General features: G+C 40.6%; 1 protein-coding gene across 2 annotated transcripts; it reads left to right on the top strand.

Annotated features, from left to right (window-relative positions):
• Positions 1–787: 787 nt before the first annotated feature.
• Positions 788–24,098, top strand: LOC129200340 (dyslexia-associated protein KIAA0319-like). Of its 2 annotated transcripts, XM_054811662.1 has the most exons (12): positions 788–1,009; positions 2,834–2,957; positions 5,198–5,330; positions 6,215–6,363; positions 8,295–8,446; positions 10,009–10,147; positions 11,377–11,536; positions 12,832–12,974; positions 14,331–14,453; positions 15,850–15,940; positions 18,005–18,093; positions 18,951–24,098. In XM_054811662.1, exons 1-12 carry the CDS (start codon positions 1,004–1,006, stop codon positions 19,127–19,129), a joined length of 1,488 nt encoding a protein of 495 aa, XP_054667637.1. In that variant the 5' UTR covers positions 788–1,003; the 3' UTR covers positions 19,130–24,098. The 2 variants fall into 2 exon arrangements, with proteins under 2 accessions (XP_054667637.1, XP_054667636.1); XM_054811661.1 differs by lacking the exons at positions 788–1,009; positions 2,834–2,957 and having other exon boundaries at positions 5,203–6,363; positions 18,002–18,093.
• The last annotated feature ends 220 nt before the right edge of the window (positions 24,099–24,318 follow it).

The following is a 24,318-nucleotide window of genomic DNA, read 5'->3' as shown; positions in this document are numbered from 1 at the left end:
GCAAAAGTATGTGTTCCCTAATGAGAGAATTAATGAGCACTAGTTTTGTTCCTACTCAGGGAAAGCTTCCAGTGTTCAGCTGTATGCAGTTATCACGAGATGTGAATAAGAGATGTAGTTGGTTTCCACACTGTGCAGGGTAGCCTTTCATCACTTTCAGGTGTCTGCAGCAGTTTCATTTTAAGATGATTAGTCATTGCATTTCTGAGAGTCAGTAGTGCTTTTTTTAAACCCTGTACTTTCTTAGTTTTGTGATTTGACATCTGCAAAAATCTGAGCTGATGTTAAGCTCTGTTAAAATTAATAATTGTGCAAAAAAGAAATAAGAAGTTAGGAACTGCTACTATGCTATAAGCAGAGCTTCTGAACATGCAGAGTAGTTTTGGATGTAGGTGTTAACAGGAACTGTTCCACTGTGAGTGATGAATGAAATCCCTGGTTTTCACAGAGTAAATTTTTAAAAGAATTTGCAGTGAAATATGTTTGAAATTGCTGGAGTTGCCACTGACTGCAGGGAAAGGGTTTCATTTGGGATCCAGAATTGCTAGACTTTAAAAAAAAAAAAAAAAAAGTTTGAAAGCTGTGTTTGAAAACAGTCTTCTGAATTTCTTTCCCACCTTAGTTGAGGACTTTGAAGCAGAAGTTCATATAATCTAATCAGTGGCTCTGTTTCAGGTGGTGTTTTTGCTCTCTGAGTGCCAGAAAAGGTTGAACTTTGAACTTAGGACTTGGCAGAAGTCCAGTCATAACAGATTTCCAATATTGTTTTTCCTGTTGTAGACTCACAGTGATTGATTCAGATGGAGCCGCTAACTCCACCATTGCATCTCTGACTGTCAACAAACCAGTGGATTACCCACCTATTGCCAATGCAGGACCTAATCAGGCAGTCACCTTGCCCCAGAACTTCATCACGCTGAATGGAAACCAGAGCAGCGATGACCATGAAATTGTCAGCTATGAGTGGTCGCTCAGTCCCAAAAGCAAAGGCAAAGTTGTAGCAATGCAGGTATGTCTATTTCTCCTTACATAGTATTGGAAAGCTCTTTTTCTTTGCCTCTAATGTGAGCAAATACATACCGAAGTAGCTACTCAGAAGCACTGAAATATCTAAAGTGCCTTTCTGCTCCCCCCACCACCCCGATGTATTCTTCTCATCCCTCCCACTCCCCCCTGATTCCTGTTGCCATTTCTGATTCTTGCTATTGTTTATTCCCTGGTGGTTTGGAAAGGCTTCAAGTTCACAATGTCTGTCCTTGGACCCTAGAGCCTGCTCCACAGGTTTCCATGTTCTGAGAGGCTAGAAGACTGTTTTTGGGAGAATGTGGGGGTAGTCAGGGTTTTCTTGTAACACCTTCTTCTGCAGAAAGTAGGACGCAAACAGAAACTTAATTTTCTGAGTGAAAGATGACAAGACTTTTGGCAGTGTTATGCAGCCGTGCTCTGAGGTAGGGGTTTTTTACGCTCACTAAAACATAGGTATCCTGTGAAAGCTAACTGAATTTGTTCTCTTATTTTCATGGCTTTTTTTTTTTTTTAAATCTGAGAAAAGTTAATAAAAATTTTCAGTAGACTTGCACTCAGTAAGTTGGAGGTTCTTGTAGCTCTGTAGGTAGTTGAGGTAATTAATGTAATGAAGCCAGCTGAACCTCAGAAGCCATTTTTTGAGACATGGTTTCTGCTATGCTGCAGAAATGTTGCTCTATACCTTCAGAACTGGAAAGAGATCACTTTGTAGATCTGTTTAGGAAAGGAGTAACATTGATGCAAGCATATACTGTAGAGGCAATTACGAAACTATGGAAGGGCTTATAGCTTAATGGCTTATTTCTGTTCATTTACCAAGATAAACACTTTCCAAAAGCATCAACACAACCTGAACTTGTAGGTTTTAAGAGCTATTCAATCATAAAGCAATCTTCCTGAAAGAAGGGAATGACTGCTTGAGACAATCTAATGGATTCTTTGGGTATTTAATGTGGAGATGCAAGAGCAGTTTACAGTTTCTTTTCAAGAGCATGGTAATCTTTTTTGTGTGCCTAAAGTCGAGGATGCTGGTCTCAGGTGTGTTACATTGTATCCATGGTTAGAGTGCAATGTAACAAGTACCTCTGATGGTTAGTTAATCATTTATCTAGTCCCTTAGTTCTCATTATCATCTTTATCCAAAAAAGATAACCTAATTGCATTGTGATTTGTTATTCCTCATATGAGACATGCCACAAATGTTCATTTTATTAGCAAAAGGACCTATAGCTGGGCCCAGTCATTTTATGAGCTTATACAGATATCAGCTGATACTGCTAGAAGAGTATATTAAACAAGTCAACTCCATCCTGAGTATGCTTTTTCCATAAACCTATCTGGCTGGGATGAAGTCAAGCTTGGTTTTGTGTTTAACCATTTTTAGAAATATTATATTAAAGAATGTCATGATGTTTGTTTTTAAAGTATCTCTAAGGAAATGGAATAAGCTGTAGTAATTTCTATCAGTGTTTAATTTCCTAATTGAGAAAGTCAGTGTGTCCATGAGTTTTACAATTATTGTTCAGAAATAATGCAGCAATTATACCAGCATAAAAAATTAAGGTTTATTGTTCTATAGATATTTCTCTGGGCTATAGGGACAGTTGCAATAATGAATACATTACATCTGTCTGTCAAATTTTATGTTGCCTCTTTGTCTGCAAGATGCTTAAACTGCTTGCTCAAACACTGTGTTTATTATGAATTAAAACAAATTTTTTCTTCACATTTACTCTGTAAGACCTTTTATAATCCATGAGCATTTCTGTTTTATCTCACGCTCCCTCTTTTTATGAATGCTATGTAGGGAGTACGGACGCCGTACCTCCAGTTATCTGCAATGCAGGAGGGAGATTATACGTTTCAGCTGACTGTTACAGACTCTGCGAGGCAGCGGTCCACGGCTGAGGTCACACTGATTGTGCAGCCTGGTAAGTCAGCTGCAGGCAGGGCTGGGTCCCTTGGGGTGGGCTAGCCTGATGCCTTAGCACTGTCCTCAAATGCCTCATCTCCCCGCATTGCAGCACTGAGATGGCAGTCTGAATGTCTGGTATCCCTGCATCAAGGACTCTTCCACCTCCATTTTCTGTCAAAGCAAACAGGAAAAAGAACTGTAGAATTGTAGAATGCCTAGGTGGTGATCCTAAGGGCTCACACCGGCCTGATTACGTAAGTCAGCCTGCAGAGATGTGAGTGTACTTCTAAAAGCTGAAATGTAGCTCTGAGTTTAATATCCTCCAAAATCTGTTTTGCAAAGCTGTTCAGAGTATCAGTCAGTGCTTTGCTCATTTTTCTTACTGTTTTGCAGTTCTCCAAGAATCCTTGTGTGATTTCAGTTCTCACTAGAATTGCATTGCCCTTCCTAGGGAAAAGTTTCAAGTAAGGAATTTTCAAAAGCTGCATCTTTCACACATTTGTTTAGATTTGGGAGCCAAGTGATGAATTGAGCCCAAAATGTCCAGCCCTCATGAGATTTTTTTTTTTTTTTGTAATATGTTTGCCTGTTGCATCCAAAGTGGCCTTTTCTGCCTGTCTGAAGGTCTCACATTCCACCGTGGGGCAATGTTTTATCTTCCTGTTGTTGCTTATTACACATCTTTTTGTAGATGACCCCTTCTGGAAAAACTTTACAGTAGGCATTTACTGCAGAAATCAAGAATGTGAATTGGAAGTACAGTGTGTGGAGGTGTCTTTTAGACCTGTTATAGTGTGGAACTAGGAGGATGCTCTTGTCTAAGTCAGGTCTAAGGGGAAAATAAATATCCAGGAAAATGGTAGCGTTGCCAGTTTTACCTTGCCACAAAAGCAGAAGTTGAAAACAGAATAAGAGGTTATATGTTTCTGTACTAAATTCTCAAAGGCTCTAAATTGGCATTAACCTAGTGGTGTCATGTTGACCTGGAGCAGCAGAAAACCTCAGCCAGTATCTTCTTCGAGGACAAAGAACAGCAATGACACCAAGCTGTGTGTGGTCGACACGCTGGAGGGAAGGGATGCCATCCAGAGGGACCTTGACAGGCCTGTGCAAACCGCATGAAGTTCAGCGAGGCCAAGTGCAAGGTCCTGCATGTGGGTCAGTGCAATCCCAAGCACAGCTACAGGCTGGGTACAGAAAGCAGCCCTGAGGAGGAGGACTTGGGGGTATCGATTGATGAGAAGCTCAGCATGAGCCAGCAGTGTGCGCTTGCAGCCCAGAAAGCCAACCGTGTCCCGAGCTGCATCAAAAGAGGCATGACCAGCAGGTCGAGGGAGGTGATCCTGCCCCTCTACTCCGCTCTTGTGAGACCCCACCTGGAGTACTGCGTCCAGCTCTGGGGGTCGCAGTACAGGAGAGACATGGAGCTGTTGGAGCGAGTCCAAAGGAGGGCCACGAAGCTGATCGGAGGGATGGAGCACCTCTCCTGTGAGGACAGGCTGAGAGAGTTGGGGTTGTTCAGCCTGGAGAAAAGAAGGCTCTGGGGAGATCTAATTGTGGCTTACCAGTACCTGAAGGGGCCTACAGGAAAGCTGGAGAGGGACTGTTTATGAGGGAGTGTAGTGACAGGACAAGGGGTAATGGGTTTAAGCTGAAGGAGGGTCGATTTAGATTAGATGTTAGGAAGAAATTCTTTCCTGTGAGGGTGGTGAGGCACTGGCACAGGTTGCCCAGAGAGGTTGTGGATGCCCCCTCCCTGGAAGTGTTTAAGGCCAGGTTGGATGGGTCTTTGGGCAACGTGGTCTAGTGGAGGGTGTCCCTGCCCACAGCAGGGGGGTTGGAACTAGATGGTCTTTGAGGTCCCTTCCAACCCAAACCATTCTGTGATTCTATGAACCGTATTTATGTGGGTGGTTTTGAAAGGGATGCAATGGTGGAACAAGGAGAATACACCACCACTCTTGTTATACAACTTTTCACACAGTGCATTGAGCATGGTGCAAAATTCTTGGAATGTGACTGTGCCTTTGATATGATTGTGAAAAAGGGAAGTACTTGCTGTGGGTTTTGCCTTGTTGCAGAGCTGGTTGTTCCCACCCAGTATTTTCTGCTGGCTTGTGCACATTATATTTGTGATTTTTACCTTTGAGCCAATATATCAAATTTGTAGTGTAATATTCTGCGTAAAGTCTTCTCTCTGGCAGTCCTTGCCAGTGACTACCTAGCAAAGTCGTACACTAAATATTATTTTTACAGAAAATAACAGCCCTCCAGTAGCAGTCGCTGGCCCTGACAAGGAATTGACTTTCCCAGTAGAAAGTACTACACTGGATGGAAGCAAAAGCCAAGATGACCAAGGCATTGTCTTCTATCACTGGGAAAATATCAGGTATCCAGAGGCTTTACTAATCTGCATTAAAATAGAGAACAAAGTGAAAGTGATTGTGTGCCAGAGCCTCTTATGCAATTGTGTTGGGTGATGCACTGTTTGAGAACTGCTTTGAGGCTCTTCCTGCTCAGGTGGTAATAGGGTGAGAGACAGAAACTGTAAGTTCAACTTGGAAAGCTTAGGCAATCTCTGCCTGTGTTTTCCAATGTGTTGGTTTGAGGCCAACTGTTATAAAGTTAAAAGAAAATGACAGGAACTTCCTTGTCTCCTGTTAAAAAGTGAGTAACAGGCTTGGGTACCATCCTGTACAAAGTTTTCCCATTAGTGCTTAGAATTAGGGTTTCTAAGTCACTTGTTTGTTGAATAATAAAGTAAATTGACAATCTGTTTAGCCTGAGCTTTCAGTAGTAGGTGACTAAAGCACTCTTGAATGATGATTGACAGTGTTTTACAAATCTTTGTAATTGTATGTTTATATGCAAAACTAATTGATCCTTAACAAAAGGACAAGGTATTAGCTCATGCAGCTGTTGTATCCATGGTACAGGAAGAGGTTTATTGGCACCCTGTGTATGTCGTGAGCGGCTCTTAGAGCAACAGTGTTTGCATGCTCCCGTGAAATAATACAGCGAGGAGGTTGAACTTCTGGGGTGCATTTTCTACTCTTCTAATAACTGGGTATGTGATGCTTGGGTGCTTTGAATATCTTGCAGAAAATGGATTTATGAATTCTCTGAACTAAACTCATGACTCCTATAGTTCTTTAACCATCAGTGTTTATAGCAGCAGTAGAACAACAATATACATAAAAGCAAATGAGCGATGCTGCTGTAAGAACAATGTGGCTGTCTGTGCAGGATTATTTTTGAGATGTTTTGTTTCAGTGGACCAAGCTCAGTACAGATGGAAAATGGCAACAAAGCAATAGCAACTGTGACTGGTCTTCAGGTTGGTACCTATCGCTTCAGGCTGACCGTGAAAGACCAACAGGGCTTAAGCAGTGCATCTGTGCTTTCTATTACTGTGAAGGAAGGTAAGCCTAGTTGCTGCTTCTTAGGATATGATAGGCAACTTGCCAGTTAATTCAATCATTGACAGACTGTAAAGGAAATTGGAACAGAAAAGGATAATGTATCTGTTGTCATATTTCAAGGGTATTCAAGAATAGTTACTGCTATTTTGTAATAAAGTAATATTGTGAGTGACTGGCAGAAGTAACTTCACTTACTGCAAGCTTTTTTAAAGTTAAATATATTTAGAATTAGTTGTAATAAAAATGCTCCAAAATACTGTTTTTGACCATGGTGTGTCTCCTTCATTAAGAGGATATGTTTTTATTTTATTCTCAAAGTTAAGCTTTGAGCAGAAAGGCAATTTTACTGTGGATTTTAAGTAACATCCAAGAAATGAGGTCTCAGAGTATACCAATTTCCACTTAAAAACTTAATATTAAAAGACCTATATTTTTTTATACAGAGACACAGTTGCTGTGGTGTTTTTTATTTTTTTCTTCCAGTGTGCATGCTGTAGAAGAGGCTTTAGGGTAATAATACTTACTTTGTGAGATAAAAGGTACTGTCAGGTACTCCTGACAGATTTCATAGTGTTGACTTATGTTGCATCCTCAAGTTTGCAGGTGGTGATAATCCAACCATCTTTTGCTTCATTTTGTTCCTTACGGAGTGATTTTAGCAATTTCCATGGGCCTATGCCTCCTTTTAAAGAAGATGGCATAGTACATTTCAAATCTCTTTTGGTCCAGAGTTTGGCTTTCTGTTGCATGTCTTGTTTTTTGAGGGGAGAGGTGCACTCTGGCTCTGCAAGTGTGGTACCTGTACCATTTATGAAATGATAGTAGAGTTGCAGCAAAATCTTAGCTGCTGACTTTTTTGAAAACAATGCAGCCTTGATTCTTTTCCACTTGGTATCACTGCAGAAGAAATGCGTGTTGGAGAAGCTGGACTCAGTTTTACCTATGGGTATCCTTGGTTGAACTGTTCCAGGGTTTGTTAGGTATTTAGTCAGAAATATATGGCAAGAGCTCTGCGCAGATGTGTCTCGTGGTCTCATTCATGCTGTGAGGTGTAGCCACAGTGTACTGATTACCATCATAGATTCAAGTATGCTTCAATAGCCAAGTTTAATCAACTGGTTTATTTGAAAGAGACAAGAAGATCGCTTGTATCACAGAGAACTCTACATTGTTCTAGAGAATAGAGTTACAGCCAATGCCCTGGACATCTGCCCAAAGTTGATTTATTTATCTCCAACCTAATATTCACACCAGCGAGGTATTTCACTCAGCCTTACAGCTTCCTGGAGCTCTGTCTTTGCATTCTAAACAAAACTCATTGATGTCTGGTTTCTGGAAAGAGAATGTTCATGTTTGTTTGGTATTTTTTGGCCATACTTCAATGCATGCCTTAATTTCACTGCTACCGGTAAGCAAAAAGCATTCGGGAACTGGGTTTACTCTAAGTTTCCTGAATACACTTTGCCTAAATACAGGCATTGTGAAGATGTAAGACCTTACACAAGCTTCTATTAGGTAATAAGTGATTCTCAAGAGGACAAGAGCCCAGCATGGTGATCTCATGCTGGGCTGCGTTTCTAAGTAGGCAGAAAATCTCTCTGCTTGACTGAGAACTGACACAGAAGTTATTTTGAGACTGTAAATAGACTGTAAATGCTTTTTGAAAAAGAGTTTTTTGAATGGTACCTCTTATTGGTATTCTCCTCATGGTGCAGCTCTGCTTTTCTCAGGTTGTAATAATCCCGGAGCCAAATTCTGTATTACCCACTCATCCTTTCCCTGTACCTTTGACACGAGATTCTGTTGTTACTGCCTGTAATCATCAGGTAAAGAATTGCAGTGTGAGTGTATTGGCAATGGCAGGTCACATTTTGCATGTTTTGAAAGCAAATCCTTCTCAAATCCTTCTCCTCCACTATTTTTATGGCTAGAAAACAACAGTCCACCCCGGGCGCATGCTGGTGGGAAGCATGTTCTAGTGCTTCCAAATAACTCTGTTACCTTGGATGGCTCAAGGTCTGCTGATGACCAGGGGATTGTCTCGTATTTGTGGATTCGAGATGGCCAAAGCCCAGCAGCTGGGGTAAGTTTCTTGAAGGTTGTAAGTGGAGTCAAATTCATCTCTTGTTATGAATGTAGCATCACTGCAGCAAGGCAAGCGGGTACAACTCATAAGATGCTATGAGGCATGGTGCCTGTTTCTGGTTTGTCTCCCCTGCTCTCCCTAATACTTTGATTCAAGGGGCTTGTGACATTTTCAGTATTGTAGAGTATGGTAGCTACGTAAGAGGACTGCAGCAATGTGGACCTGGTTGGGAAAGACTCAAGACAGAAGAATGAAGTTGTGGCTCTTTAAAAGTACCAAGATAGTACCAGGCTAATGTGTTTGAGAGAAAAATCATCTGAAATCTAGATATTCCAAAGGAGGAAGGCTCAGAGAGAGCAAGTAGTGCTGATAAAGACTAAGGAACCATGTCTAGTACCAGATGAGGTGAAACTTGCAGTTTAAGATAAAAATGGTGTTTGGCATTATATGTGTAGATACCTTGCCTGGCAGACCGCAGTGAATAGTCTGGATCATTAGGGCAGTGGAGTCTGGTCTCCGAGTGAGGGCAGACAGTAGAAGTACCTCATGGTAAACTGAGGTTTATATGTCAGCTACTAATACTGTGATAACTCCTTTTGCCTATCCACGCAAAGTGTTGTGGACAGCTCTTCACAGTCAGGAAGATAGCGGCAAATTGGCAAAAACTGGGAGAGGAGAAACAGCAAAATGATAACAAAGCTTCTAGAAGCAATTCACATAAGGGTATGAGAAGAGTTGAAGAGGTTTAGCTTAAAATATAGCTGGCAGGGATAACAGTTGGAAATACATTAAATCCAAGGAAAGGAAATAATTTGGATTGTAAGAAAGCAGAACTAAGGATACTGGAGTAAAATTGAGTAAGAATAATGTAACTGTCTAGGATTTTCAAGCAGGTGAGTACTTGAGAATGTCAGCTGTTCTGTGGTTTTTTTTTTTAAATGAGAATATCCATACTATGCAAACATCCTCATCCTCGTTCTGTGATTCTGTGAACTCCCACTTCCAAGTTTGTATTACTCTGCTATAGTGGTAGGTCACATTTGTCCCAAAAGCCATAGCAAGAACTCACATTCAGATACCTGAATTGATAGTCACTCCTGTGACTTTCTCAGAGGATATAATTGGAGAATCACGGAATGGTAGGAATTGGAAGGGCCCTCTAGTCCAACCCCCCTGCTAGAGCAGGATCACCTAGAGCAGGTTACAGAGGATCGCATCCGGGCAGGCTTTGAATATCTCCAGAGAAGGAGACTCCACAGCCTCTCTGGGCAACCTGTTCCAGTGCTCAGTCACCCTCAAAGTCAAGAAGTTTTTCCTCATACTGAGATGGAACTTCCTGTCTTCCGGTTTGTGCCCGTTGCCCTTGTCCTGTCACTGGGCACCATTGAGAAGAGCCTAGCCCCCTCCTCTAGACATCCGCCCTTTAGGTAGTCATAAGCGTTGATGAGATCCCGTTTCAGTCTTCTCCAGGCTAAACAGACCCAAGCTCTCTTAACCTTTCCTCATGAGAGAGATGCTTCTGTCCCCTAAATAATCATCCCAGTACCTTTTTTTTGCAGGATGTGATCTATGGCTCAGACCACGAGGCAGTACTGCAGCTAACTAATCTGGTGGAAGGAACCTACACTTTTCACTTGAAAGTGACGGATGCCAAAGGAGACTCAGATATTGATTCAGCAACTGTTGAAGTGCGGCCTGGTATGACAATTAAAAGGTCATCGATACGTTGTGAATACCTCATCTTTGTTCTCCTTTTCACTTATGTATTTCAACATTGATAAGATTCTCAAGTTAAAACACAAAGCAAGCGGGTCTCTCCATACCTTCTTGTTGTCAGGATTCTTAACTACCAATTACACCATTGCCTTACTGGAAGCCTAAATAAATAAAAATCATACTTCTAGTTAATATTTTCATTAGTTTTTGTTGCTTTTTGTTCATTGTAGGTTTTTGTTTCTTTTTTTCTGGTTGTTAATCTGTTTGGCCAAGGGAAAGGGACGGGAGCTGAGCATTAAGTTTAGGTAGAAACGCTGCACTTGTGTGTTTGATGGTTGAAAGTGTGTTTATGCTTGTTTTCTTCCTTTCATCCTAAAGGACAAAAACCTCAAAGAATTTAAGGGTTTCTTAAATTGTCTTTTCATGCTTTGATATTGCTCATGTATAGACTTATTTTCAAATGCAGGATAAATGGCTATGTGATGGAAGCATAAGTTGAGGTTTCAGGAAATGAGTTTGAAATCATGGGTCTGTCCGAGATTTCTTGTTTGTCTGGTTCCTGGGCAATGATTTTATTTCTGTTCCTCACTTTATTGTTGAATGTAGTCCAAATAATTGGGTCAGGATTCTCATTGGATATCTGTGAAGCTTGTTTTGTTTGCAAGGCACTCTAGAAGTTCAAGTATTATTTAACAGAACCCTCAGTTTATGCAGGTAAACATATTTGATATTTCTCAAATTGACCGTCGTCATTTCGACTCGCTCACACAGTCTTGCATGCTACCATACGAGTCCATCTTTGCCTCCCTTTTCCTGGGTGGTAGCCAGTAGTAGATAACTAGCAGGGAACTGAAGAATTAGGCTCACCTATTCCTTACCTCTGACCATAAGATGGCAGCATTTAGGGGAACAGAAGTTGCTATTCTGCGCAGAGATGTGTTAATGCTCAACAGAAGTACACATTGAAGTGCTTTCTTTCAACTGATAAGCTTTGTTGCTATCTAAGGAGCCACCAGGTTTGTTTCAGAGGCAATGTGGAAATATAGGCTAAGTACTTTCTTAGAACACAAAAGGGTTAGGGCATAAGCGATATGGGTCACGTGCAGGAAAATACAGTATTAATAAATACTTTTGAGTACTGCATGTTGTCTTCAGTTGGTACTGAAATATTTGCCAGGATCTGAAAGAATAGCATGTTGTTCTTCTGTCAGATCCCAAGAGGAGTGGTCTGGTGGAGCTGATTCTGCAAGTTGGAGTAGGACAGCTGAGTGAACAGCAAAAGGACACCCTGGTGAGACAGCTGGCTGTATTACTGAATGTTTTGGATTCAGATATCAAAGTTCAGAAGATACAAGCCTACTCAGATATAAGGTACAAAGATATCCTGCGGTGCCAGGAAGATTTGTGATTTTCATTGACTCTTTCACAGCTCATAATTAGTTGCAAAATAATCATTTCTGAGATGACAAAAAAATGCTATAGCTCGTAACAGGATATACTTTAAAAGGTGAATTTCTTCTGCTGTGGTAGAAAATTGATGAAGTAAGCTCTCTGGAGGCTCAGAACTGACATGTTTTGTTTAGAAAAAAAAAATTTAAAATTCTCTGTATAGGTTTTTTTTATTTATTCCTTTAAATAAAATGTGTGCATATATTTCAGCGTTTTTATTCCATACAGTGCTATTATTTTTTCCAAATGCTGGCTGGAGTGAGACAGACAGACTTTCTCACAGTGAAGTAGGCATTATATTGCAAAATAAGGTTCCAGCTGTATCTAACCAAACCTGTTTTACTCCCCTTCTCTTCTACTTCCTTTCTAAGGTTTTGGTATTCCCAGTGTTTTATAAACATTTTCCCAGGTAACTGGTGACAAAAATTATTTTTTTTGCAGAGAAAACTACACAGCGGATACTCCTAAGTGTGGTATATTACTCTGAAGTAGAAATACCCCCTCTACTTGGTGTAGAGGGGTGGAGATAGCTGTGCATACCCAGAGAGAACTTCTCACCATGATTGGCAGAACCTGTTGACATGAGTTATCTTTACTTCTTGTTAACTGGTTGGTAATTTAAAACCCATTTTGGTGTCTGTCTAGCTCTCTGGGAAACTCTTGAAATTTAAAAACAGTTTGGAAAATTAATCACAGCTTCCAATTACTGCTTTTCAGATAAAGATGTTCCCTGAAGTGGAACGGGATGAAATCAACATCACCCAACTTGGGGGGGGAATAATCCAGGGGGAGGAGGGAGGGTTCCCACATGAATTTCTCTGGCTCCCTTGCTTCTGAGCTTTTCTTTCTCTTAAATGCAGTTTCCCAAAGTTACTCATACTGCTTTGTGACAGATTCTGGATGAGAGTGGGGGAGGCAAATGTATACATAATTACTCTTAAAGCGAGCATCAGTAAGATCAAGGAGGGAATTGCATTTCCTGTTGTCCTCACCGTTCTTCTATGAAACTGAGAAGCCAGAGAACTGCTGGTGCTCCCTGCTCAGAATGAAGCCCATGGTGTTTGAATGGAGTTGACTGATCCATGGACAGAGTTCCCTAATCTTTGTCAGTGGTGACATTTGCTTTCCAGAAACAAACAAAACCAAAGGCTGTAAACTGAATGCCTGACACAAGTGATCTTTGACAGCAGTCATGACCTTAGCTGTTCTTTCTGCAGCACTGCGGTTGTGTTCTACGTGCAGAATGGGCATCCTTCCAAGGTGATCAAGGCATCAGATGTCTCACGAACTCTGCATGTGCAGCTTTTGAAAGAGAAGGCTGATTTTCTGCTTTTTAAAGTCCTGCGGGTTGACACGGCTGGTATGTTTTGGATCATGCTTGCTCATCTTAGAACTTTGCAGGGCATTTGGCTAACACGGCAACCTGGAAACAGTGCGTGAAGGCTTTCTGTCTGCCATCTGGTGTCTGGGCTTCGATGTAGCTTTCTGAAAGATGACGTTGAAGACAATAATTAAAATGCTTGATCATTTGTAGTAGACAGGTGCCACTTGTGTTCTTTCAAAAGACATCATCTGCAACAGCAGGCAAAAGCACATCTTAATCTGGTCTGCATCAGGAATGAGGATAAAGATACCCCGCTCATACCATCTTTTGTTGGAAGATGGGCACAACTTAATACAGCCATGATACAGAATGTTTCCTGTCCCTGGTTCCTTCAAGGCTTTTAGTATTCAGGAATAGGCTTGTAATGTAATACGGTTTTGTCTGTCTGTATCAGGCAAAATGCTCAGGTGATCACTGTGTTATAACCTAGTCTTCTAATATTTGCAATGTAGACAGGCTGCTGGGGTTTCTTATAATGAACTTTTTCTTTTCCCCAGAAAGATGCTTGAACTTCTAAGCCTATTTTAAACTTCACTAATAATGTGAACCCTTTATGATACTCGGATATTGCAGATATGACTTCGTCATTTAAAACCGGGACATAATCATCCAAATGCAAACAAAATGAGTGACCTCTGGCAATAAAATAGTCATTGATAGTAAATTCTGTTTTTACCTGTTGAAAAGGACTGTTCTATTATAAATGTACTTTGATTACTGAACTGTGTAGGTGTCACTTGAGAATAGGCATTAACATTTTTCTTGGCATAGCAAATCTGCTACTTTTAAGTTTTAAGGGGAATAGCTTCTTAATTTAGTCTGATATGATGCATTGATCTAGCAATAGCTTCTACTATAAGTGTATGAGGTATGTAAATGTTCTAGCCTCAAATGCTGTAATTCATTTTTGAAATATTGAAATATACTGTAGTTTATTGGAGCGATGCTTGTCTTTCTAGTACCTGAGAATGCCAATATTCCTCGGTTCTCAGATGCTTCAGAAGTTCTTACAACCAGGTTATAAAGAAAGGAGCAGGTCTAAATTCCACAACTTTAATTCATCTTTATTTCTGGTTAGAATAAACTGTTCTTGACTTGCCTACAATTTCAGTATTGCATGCATAAGATATATTCTTGTCATTCTTTTCACAGCCAGCAGACTGCCAAACAGTAAATCTGTTTAATGCCTATCACCAAAGGAAAGGGAGATTTAAAAAAATATCAGAATGTTATGAACTAGATGCTTTACCACCAATCTAGTCTTGCAGTAAGAGGATGTGTGACAAGTTGTCCATTTACACAACTGACCCTATCTTTGGTTTTGTTCTTTAGCCTGTCTTTTAAAATGTTCTGGACATGGACACTGTGACCCCATAACAAAGCGCTGCATTTGCTACCAGCTGTGGATGGAAAACTTAATTCATCGTTATCTAAATGATGGAGAGAGTAATTGTGGTGAGTAATAACGTGTCATCCTGTGAGACTGTTGATTATTTGGTGTCAGAATGGGGAGTGCTTAGGAGGAAGATGCTGAGGGAAGACTGAAACACTCTCTTTATTTTCCAGCTCAGCAATATCTTTCTATAGAAAGATATTTGAATAACGTCTTGAAATGGTAATGTCTTGACAGTAGTAGCTATATTTAAAATATTTTAAAAGTTTAAATTTTAAAAAGTATCATTGTTTGAGGAAAAAAAGCATGACAACTTTGTCATGGGAGAGAGATGTTGCAACAATTTGGGGCCAGTGGGAAGGGTTGTTGAGTAGCGTGGGCATTGCAAAGCTTTTGAGTAGTATTCATCTGATTGTTGCCAAGCTGAAAAAAAGAGGCAACAGCTTAGATTCTCTGAGTGGGTAATTGATGCTTCTGTGCCAGAAGTATGATCTGACCTAAGGAAAGAAAACAGCAGTGTTCTGGACTAAGCAATAGAGTCACCTTTAAAAGCTCGACTTTTTAGCATGATTAATTTCACTGTTTCTTTCAGTTTGCCTGTTGCACCTGGGAAATGCAATTTAGTTTCACCAGCTTAACCACATCTATATTCTGTGGCACACCTAACATATAAGCTAAGCCTCTCTATTTCAAATATTTAATAGTTTTAAGTTAACTAAATTGATCTTCTACTTAAGTTGAAATAAAGCTCAACTCTTAGTATTGTGTAGGCTTGGAGACATTTGCTGAGCAATGAACCAGTCTTCAAGTAAACTTACAGAAATTCATAAGGAGCTTGCTACAAGTAATTAAGTAACCGTGGGCCCTGTGTCTGTCTGCTAGTGAGCAAATATTAATTGACCAACCAAAATGGGACCATAGGTTGTAAGCCTGAGGCTGGGACCTCCTGCAGCCCTGCCCTAATGCTGTGTTGTTCCAGAGTGTAATAACAATAGTGAGCATACACATGTTGGACTTCATTCTTGCACATCTCTCTGTAGCCTTCTCATGTTTTGGATTTACAAATGTAAGCGTGCAGGTAGAAAGATCTGTCTCTAGTCAGCTGCTCTTTTAAAGCACTACTAAAATGACAGACCCAGAGTACACCTATGTTTATTTCAGTTAGAGAATGACAACTGAGGTGGTAACCATGCCCTCTTGGCTTTCAGTTCCCACACAGACATCAAGTATCTGGGGATGGTAGAAGGTATTGGAGTGGAAGAAAATTTTCAAACATGCATTTTCAATTTAGAAGCTTAAGACTTTTTAGGGATTATTCTGAGAATATGAAGGTGCTAAGTTTTCCTGAGCTCCTGTTACCACTCCCCATTCCTCAGGACTGGTTATTTTCATGGAGTTGTATTAGAAATTATCCTATTCATATTCCTTTGCAAAGCACTGTTGTGTTTCTTTTTTCAGAGTGGAGTATACTCTATGTGACTGTATCTGGTTTTATTTTGATTGTGGTCACGGTAGGGCTTGCCTGGTTCTGCATCTGCTGCTGCAAAAGGTATGTGATTTGTGTTTGGTTTTGATGGCTTATGTGCAAAAACTGCAGACAACTGTCACATTTCAGTCCAGTCCTTAGCACTAAACCACTGAACTCTTTTCAGACATGAGGAGCTTCCTATAGCTATTTCTGTATAGACACACTTTCATTCAAAAAAGCAGTATCCGTTTGTGACTCTCTGCTCTTCTGTATTTTGAAAAACAAAAAGCTGACATTGGGCTATCCTTCATATTAAGAAATAATTTATGTTAAAATGTTGACTGCATACTGCAGATCTCCCTGGTCTCCCACTGAGCCCTCCAGGTACTCCATGCTAAGAAAAAAGAGGTACACCCTGAAGGTCACTGATGTAGGAGTGTTCTAGGCCATGGGAAGGGACTTGCTCCTAACCTGCTGTCTCCCTTGGACAGGAAGGGTGGACATATGGCTGCATCTGGCTGGCAGGCAAGGAGATCTCAGTCGCGCAAACCTCTTGCTTCTTCTTTCCTTAAAGAATTTTGCCTGCTACTGTATGTTGTTTCCCTCTCTGCCCTCCCCCACTTCTAGTCATCCCTAGCAAGCTGCTAAGAAATTCTCTTTCAAGTGACAAGTCCCTGCAAGTTCTGTAACTACAGCAAGTGTTTTTGTTGCTGCTCAAAAAGCCCAGCAAATAGATACCTTGTTCAGGTGTTAGCAAAAATGAAAAGCTGTCAAAATCTTTCTGGATTTTCAACTTTTTCTATGGTGTCTTTGCAATATGTAAAGGATGCTGTTTGAAATGCATGGGAGTTGATACTGCTTTCCTTTTTATGATTGAAGGAACGGTGCTGTTGGTAGAAAGGTTTAAATAGAAGTGTGTCCCACTCCCTGCCCGCCCCTGCCCCCAGTGTGGGGTGGAACCTCACAACCCCATGTGGATTTGGTGAGAAAGGGATTGTTTATGGAGTTCAGCTGCTTCTGTCCTTTGTCCTCATGTGGCTTGTGCCAGAGTGTGGGCTGGTTGATACAGGTACATGTAAAAAAGAGGAGGAAAATGCTGCACAGGTCAGAATGCCAAGAGATGCCCTGTGCCTTGTGGACGACACTACAGGAAAAAGATACACTGCAGTCCAAGATTTGGCTAGAGTTTTAAAGGTTTTAAAGGCTGTTTTGAGTTGCCAAGTGAACTCCATTTTTTAGAAGACTGTAGAGGGGAGGCCGAGTTGCTGGCTATTGCTGTAATGTAGGCTGAGCACTGTGCAATCTGGGTCAGAGTGCTTCTGCAGACGTTCCCAGGGTCAATCCTTGCCTTGACAAAGGGCACATCAAAGTTATGAGAAAAAGGGCCAGAAAAATGCCTGAGGTGTGACAGCATCTTCTAGGAGGTCCCCCCTTGGTTTCATGTGTGAATGCCCTTATTTCTACCCTGAAATCCTCTGTTCATTCCCTCTTGATCCAGTACAACAATCCTCTAGCTCCAGGACTTTCCCTTCTGTATTAATGAGCAAATCAGGAACTCCTGAAATAGATGAAACTTAACATAGAGATGATGATGTTTGCAGCACTGTGGAAGTAGATGCTGGGGAAGGATTTAAATGAAAGAACAGGTGTGGATTTGCCTACAGACCAGCAGGTTTTTTTCCCTGCATATGTATGAGGGAGGCAATTTCCATTTTTTTTCTGGTCTTTTCTGTAAGCATAACCAGACAAGAACCACTTAAATTCTGTCAGTTAAAAAAAATAATAATTAGAGACTAACCAATTCACAGAAATATTTGAAAACAAATTGAACACTACCTTATGTCTAGTTGCTATGCTGAAATTGAACAAACTGAACCCCTGTGGCCTAGGAAAGCAAGGCAATCTTTCTTGCTTTCTTCATCTTTACGTATGAGAGAGAAAAAATAAATTACACCCTCTGGTCCAGATTGTACAGCTGCTTTATTCAGATATAAACTGGAACAGCTCTTTTTAAGTGGAAGCGAGAAAGTACAATGAGGTTCTGTATATCGAGGTATGCAGCTATGTGTGTGAAAAGGGAGAGAGAGCGGATTTATTTGTGTACATGGGAACTAAATGTCTTTGTGGTAACTTTCTTTTTAGCAGAAAGAGGACGAAGATAAGAAAGAAAACAAAATACACCATCCTAGATAACATAGATGAACAGGAGAGGATGGAGCTACGACCCAAATACAGTAAGCGCTGTCTGTTTCAGCTGGGAGCTCATCCACCAAGCTTACAGTCAATGTATTTGAATTGACACCTGCAGTTAGGAGGAGCCCAGAAGCTGCCCTACAAGTTTGGGAATGAGTGACAGAGGCAAGCGTAGACAGTGAAATGGTTGGGGGAGAATCATTTCATTTCTTGCATGAGGCCTTGGGCTCAGCCACTGCTCTGAACTTCTTCATTGATCTTAACTTAGAACATGTAATTGTTCCACAGACACCACCACGTAACCCTTCCTCCCCTGCACATGCTTTAATTTGGAGCTGATTTTATTGGTGTGCAGCACTTCCCTCCTGGCCCCTAAGTGTCCTGTTAAACATCACTAGACTTCAGCTGCTACCCTCTGTTCACATATATTGTGATTTACGTGAGTTTCAGTTTTTAGCAGGGGACGTATTGAAATCCAGGGAAATAAAATCATCCTGAGAAACTGCTGTCCTACAAAGACAGACATAACATTTCTGTAGAAACCATGACCTTTCATTGCCACTCGTGTTAGACAGAGTGGAAAGACTAATTTCCAGATTCAAGCTATTAAAAGTACATTAGCTACGTACTAAGATAATCTAATTGTTTCAAATTTAAACCCATATATTCATACTTCAGAGCCATAAGCTGATGGGCGTGCTGTCAAGTCAGAAGAGTATCTGCCCGACAGTATATGATACCTCCTAGGCCAGTTTTTATATCGGTGGTGCACGCTATTATGATGGATTGCAGAGAATGTTTTTACTTATCTTTCATATCACAGCAGAGGAGAGGATGGTTAGATGTTACTAAAAAGTGAAACCTTTCTGATGAGCTTGTTTTGTGTTTTTACTATCAGGTATAAAACACAGAAGTACAGAACACAACTCCAGTCTGATGGTCTCCGAGTCAGAGTTTGACAGTGATCAGGATACTATCTTCAGCAGAGAAAAGATTGAAAGAGAGAATCCTAAAACCCTCATGAATGGATCCATCAGAAACGGAGTTTCCTTCAGCTACAGTTCCAAAGACAGATAATTGAATGAGGGTAAAAGCACAGAACATGCTCGTCCAACACATCTGAAACATGTTGGCCCACCTCTGTTTTTCCAGAACCGAAAACTTCCTAAAATACCAACTAATTGCAGATGAAAAGGTAAATTTCTAGCACAGTTAGGGGAGAGAAGGAGGAAGAATTAGATGGTCAGCTAACTCCTTTTGTCACCATTATAGGAACAAGGAAGAGCACATCTTATTTCTTGCATGTTCCATGCTGTATGTTTGTCTGAACTTCAGAAGGCCTTTTTTCCTGTATTGCTGCTAAAAAACTAGCCAGGGCTGTTAAGCTACTAACAATGGTAACTGAAATGCATATAGATCTGTGTCCTGTGCTCCTACCTCTCTCTTGGAGAAGCAGTGTGATTATAATGCTGACCTAAACCAGTGAAAGCCAATATAGATAAATTCCCTTGCAACTATAGAGAGCAATATGTGACCACAGGCTCAATCTTCATTTTCAGTTTAGGTTGGGAACACAGAGAGCAAGCATTTTCAGTGCGTTGTATTTATCTCTGTGCTTTATGACTTCCTTTTCTAGGGTAGTGCTCATCAGATGGAAATGTCTTTGTTTTCAAAGGAAGTGTACAATTTAGGAGTTGCACTTAATCAGCTGTAATGTAATGTGGTACATCTGTGTCCTGTAGGATGCAATGTTCCCAATATTTACTTAGAAAGTATGGTGTCTGCAAGGAAGTCCAGCCTTAGGTTGCTTCTGTAATGATGGAGGTGCTTTGGCTCCCTGGAGTCTGCCATGTCCAGCCAGGAAACAGTAGCAGAAAGGCAGGAAGGACTCAGTGCAGTGTGCCTTCAGAAGGATTTTGAGCATCCCAAACAACTTTTTGCTTAGCACTTTTAAGGAGCTTTGGACCTTTAAGACTGAACCCTCAGCTGAGTTTTCATCTGTCAGCCTCAGTGCTCCATTAAAGAATGAGCCAGGCATTCGTGTAGTGAAATGCTTGTGGTGAAGTACCCTATGTGGAGCAGGAGGTTCAACACCTACCTTCGTTGTCATGGGAATTGGTACTGAGGAAGGTTTTAGCTTGAGCACTTTTCCTGTGTGGCTATTCAGTGACTAGATATGTTGGTCTAAAGAGATCCCTTTAGGTGTTTGGGAAGGGTAGGTGTGTTGGAGTTCTGATGTTCTTGCTTGCAGTCTGGATAATTTCTTTACAGCATGCTTATTAGGCTTTGTACTGTTCTTGAAATCCCAGACTGAAGACCTGGCTTTTACACATACGCCTCACTTGTGGGGGCATCTGTGTCAGCAGTACTGTCTGGCCACAACATCTGCCTTTCCTGAGGGTGCTTTACTGACATGCCGGAGTCTTCAGCTGAGCTGGAGGCATGGTGTGTTCTGAGGGAGGAAACATTCCTCCGGGAACATTTTGGACAGGTTTTTTAACTTTTTTTTTTTTTAATCGGTGGTGGAGAATCCATTAACAGAGAAGGGTAGAGTAGTATAGAGATCAAGGGGAGCAGATCAGAAGGGTTGGGGAGGGGATGTAGTCCACCTCCATCATGAGGAATAATTTGGTGGAGAATTTTGGGGCTTTCTCCATCTTTTCATAGAAGTCCAACACAACAGAGTAGTTGGGTTGAACACTGTGGCTTCTATGCTTCTCTTATTAATGGAGTTGGGCAAAAGTCAGAAGAACAGTCTAGGCTGGAAGGAATATGTAGTCAAAAGTTGCAGCAATGTTATGCTCATACCTGGTTTCATACCTTTGATTCTCAAATGCAGCCAGCAACAGTCCCTAAGGCAACTGATGCTGCACTGAGGACTGTTTATCCTGTGCCCAGCCCTACATCTCTCTGGAGAGCTGAGTGTGGCTGCAGGAGTCATAGTGTTGGGAGAAGCTGCGAAGAGCTAAAAAGGGCTAATGCAAGTGTTTTCCATGTTTTTCCCATACCCACCAGCAAGATGCAGTATAAATGCTATGAATTGCTTTCTTCAGAAGCCAAGTTTTAACTCTGTGTATGGGGGTTTTAGGCTATTTATTGAAACAAATCTACTTTATCTCATTCTCCCCCTTCTTGTGTGTGTGTGCATATATATATATTTTTAATAAGTTGGTCAATAAAAGGAAGGACATCAATTGATGTGTTTCAATTTCTGTTCCAGAGGTGTTAAAATAATAACGCAATGTTCACTTTAAAGCATTCCTGAGGAAAGTTAAGGCCTACTCAAATACTATTTTTTTTTTTCATTTTTAAATCAAAATGTTGGACTTAATCCATTCTGCACAAATTCCTAAAATGGTTTAGCAGGAATTATGCTCTTGGAAACATGCATTTGAAAAAAAAAAGGGGGGGGGGGAGAGAAGTTGCATAGGCAACTACAACTTTGTATTGGCCACGCTGCCATTAATGCTTCTGCTAAATACTGTATCCAGTGTGCCTTTATCTGTAAACTTACAGGACATGTTAGTGTAGTCAGCACCATCTTTCAGTTTTGTGAAGGCAGTCACTTGCGTGTTTTGGGTTTATTTTACATTTTTAAAGCTGGTGGTGAAGCCTAGGGGGGGTAGTTCTTTCAAGGAATTAAAACTCAGACATCTTTTTTTTTAAAAAAAAACAACAACAAAATTAAAGGCTGATTCTCTAGTAAAACAACTACAGGAGTCATAAACCTGCTTTCCTCAATGCTGCAGAATTCCCAGGGCTGTTTCCCCTCACACATACACTGTGGGCTCTGCTCTTTGGATTGGTGGCAAGTTCTTGTGCCATGAGAACATCTGCATGATTTGACTAAGTATTTCTCGCTCTAACAAATACGAACCACTAGACCTATTTCTTATTGCATAAGGCCCTAGCAAGTGGAAGCTGCTTACTAAATTCTGTTCTCTAGATGGTGCTTTGACGTCTTCATTGCTAACAGTATTTTAGTTACATTTTAAAAGTTGAATATAGTTTAAATTTTTGAGCTGCTTCTAATTTTACTGATTTGCTTCTTCCGCCTCCTTGGAAGGAGAAGTCATTCGTCATACATAAGATTGGGCTTGCTCTTAATATGAAACTTGCACGAAAGTTAAAAATAATAGTTTCTGGCTCTGTGAATTTGTGATATCACATGTTAGTGTCACTTGGCCAAGCATGATTTCTTTTTTTTCCCCAGGAATTTAGGAGAGACTATAGCAAGCCTTGTATCTTGATTCAGTGTAATTCTCATGTCTAGAACTGTTGCTTCCTTGCAGAATGTCAGGTCTACCTGAAGTGAAAGCATCAGAAAACTAGCTGTTTAAGGTGCAAACATAATGGTGGATTTCTGATGCTATCTTCTAGTTTGGGTTACTATGGGTTTGAAGCAGGTTCTCAGTCCTCATGTTTACTTCCACACGCCATTTTCCTTCGTATACAGAAAGAGTGCTGGCAGCTTCATTGTGAAATAGGGATATTCCTGTCTTGTCTGCACTGAAAAGCAGAGGAGACTGATACAGCCTGTCATGTATGGCTTAAAGTTCACTGAAAATAAAGAATAAATTCAGTTTGGCTCTCATAAGATAGTGCCTCTCTGTGAAGGCAAATGGTGTGCTGATACTTAATAGTGCATCATAGCCTTGGTGTAAGTGCTAGATTTTCATTTGCATCTTGGTTTTACATTTACACATGCTGATGCATGCACAAGCAGAAATTGTCCAGCTGTGTAAAAGGACTGCCTTTTGTTTGCATTTTAAGTAAGGAGTATATTTTGGAAAAAAAACTTATCATTCCTGCCTGAGGCATTAAACAGGTTCAGTACTCAGCTTCCATACTCAATGCATTGTATACACAGCACAAAACTGCCATGCGGTGAACAGGTCATTGGCTTGTGATTTTTAGTTTTCTCAACCAAAACACTACTGCAGTATGAAACAAAATTTACCGTGGCAGATCCACTGAGATACACATACAAATTCTCTGTCCTATGGTTCAGCCTTTCATAGTAACCGAGTAGGTTGCGGAGAAATTCAAGCAAAATGTGAACAGTCTAATTGCAGAGAATTTTTTTATTTGGGATGAGGAAGAAAAAAATTATTCCTGTTTCATGTGTAAGAATACATTTTCAACTGCATCCTTTTAGGTAAATGGAGTCTTAGCAGTCTCCCTCTGTCACATGCATCAGATACAGGTACTGTTCAGGCATCTGTTTTGTGCTGTCAGATGGTTTGCTTATATGATGCTGATTTTCCTTTTATTTCTTGGTCTCTTGTGGGCAAACAGAAGTGAGCAAACATGCAAAGAACTTAACAGTGTATGAACTTAACAGAGAGTGAGTGCATGTTTTCTATGCTGAGCTTAAACTTTCCTTAAACTGTTCTGATATTCTTGAAATAAGTGAGATCTTAAGCAAATTTCCTGTTCCTGTTTTAAGCCTGAAGTGAAAATAGTTTTGCCCATCAATATACTGATAATGGGCTGTAGTCAGCTGGAGCTGTGGAATGATGGCAATAAAATGACAGCTAGTTTAGTCTTCTGAGCCATTTATGTGAAGTTTGAGAGAGGTAAACATTCCTCTAGAAGAAGGGAAATGGGATAGAGATGAATTAAAGTTTCTTAACATGAGCTATTGCTTGTCAGTGATCCCTAACTAGACTACTAATCCCATACTTCTGCAGCAAAGGAGAATCCATTTCATATACCTTTTAGGTCCTGAACTCCCCAAGGCAAGGGAGGGAACCTTAAAGAAGAGAAATAAAATTTAAAAAAGGAGGGAGAAAAGGCAAATAATTTTTTTCTTTTGCACAGGCTACGAATGAAGTGCAGATGAGCCGCACATCAGTAGTTTGGCTCTGTATTGAAGTACTTCTCCCTGTGGGTGGATGGGTGAGCTATTACAGAATTTATATTAGGAATCTGTTTCTAGAACATGTTATTTATTGCAAATGGTAATGTATTGTAACTGGAACCCTTTCTGAGCTGAAATTATTACATTTATGTAACTACTAATAAAGTTTTGTCTTTCCTTCTAGGAACTTGTCAGGTATTCCTTTAGACATGGTATTCTGTATTGGACTCAACACTCAAGTCAGGCAAATAGTGGTATGTTGTATGCCAAAGCTTATGTCTGTCCTCAAACATAAAAGCAGTTGCAGCATGTGATCCCTTCCCTTCCTACTGACAAAACAGTGGTTTTTTTCAGAGAGGTAACATAATTCAGAACATCAAAGAGCAGGGGAAAAAAAATTACT

This window comes from Grus americana, unplaced genomic scaffold, assembly GCF_028858705.1.
Source record: "Grus americana isolate bGruAme1 unplaced genomic scaffold, bGruAme1.mat H_58, whole genome shotgun sequence".
Classification (NCBI taxonomy): domain Eukaryota; kingdom Metazoa; phylum Chordata; class Aves; order Gruiformes; family Gruidae; genus Grus; species Grus americana.
Note: the sequence above shows the minus strand (reverse complement) of the source record. Positions and strands in the feature narration are given on the sequence as shown.

What these genes read in the sequence shown, in the direction of transcription:
- LOC129200340 (XM_054811662.1), top strand. An exon ending in GCCAAAGCCCAGCAGCTGGG is followed by an intron (nt 8,447 to 10,008) that starts GTAAGTTTCTTG and finishes TTTTTTTTGCAG; the next exon opens with GATGTGATCTATGGCTCAGA. An exon ending in TGATGGAGAGAGTAATTGTG is followed by an intron (nt 14,454 to 15,849) that starts GTGAGTAATAAC and finishes TTCTTTTTTCAG; the next exon opens with AGTGGAGTATACTCTATGTG.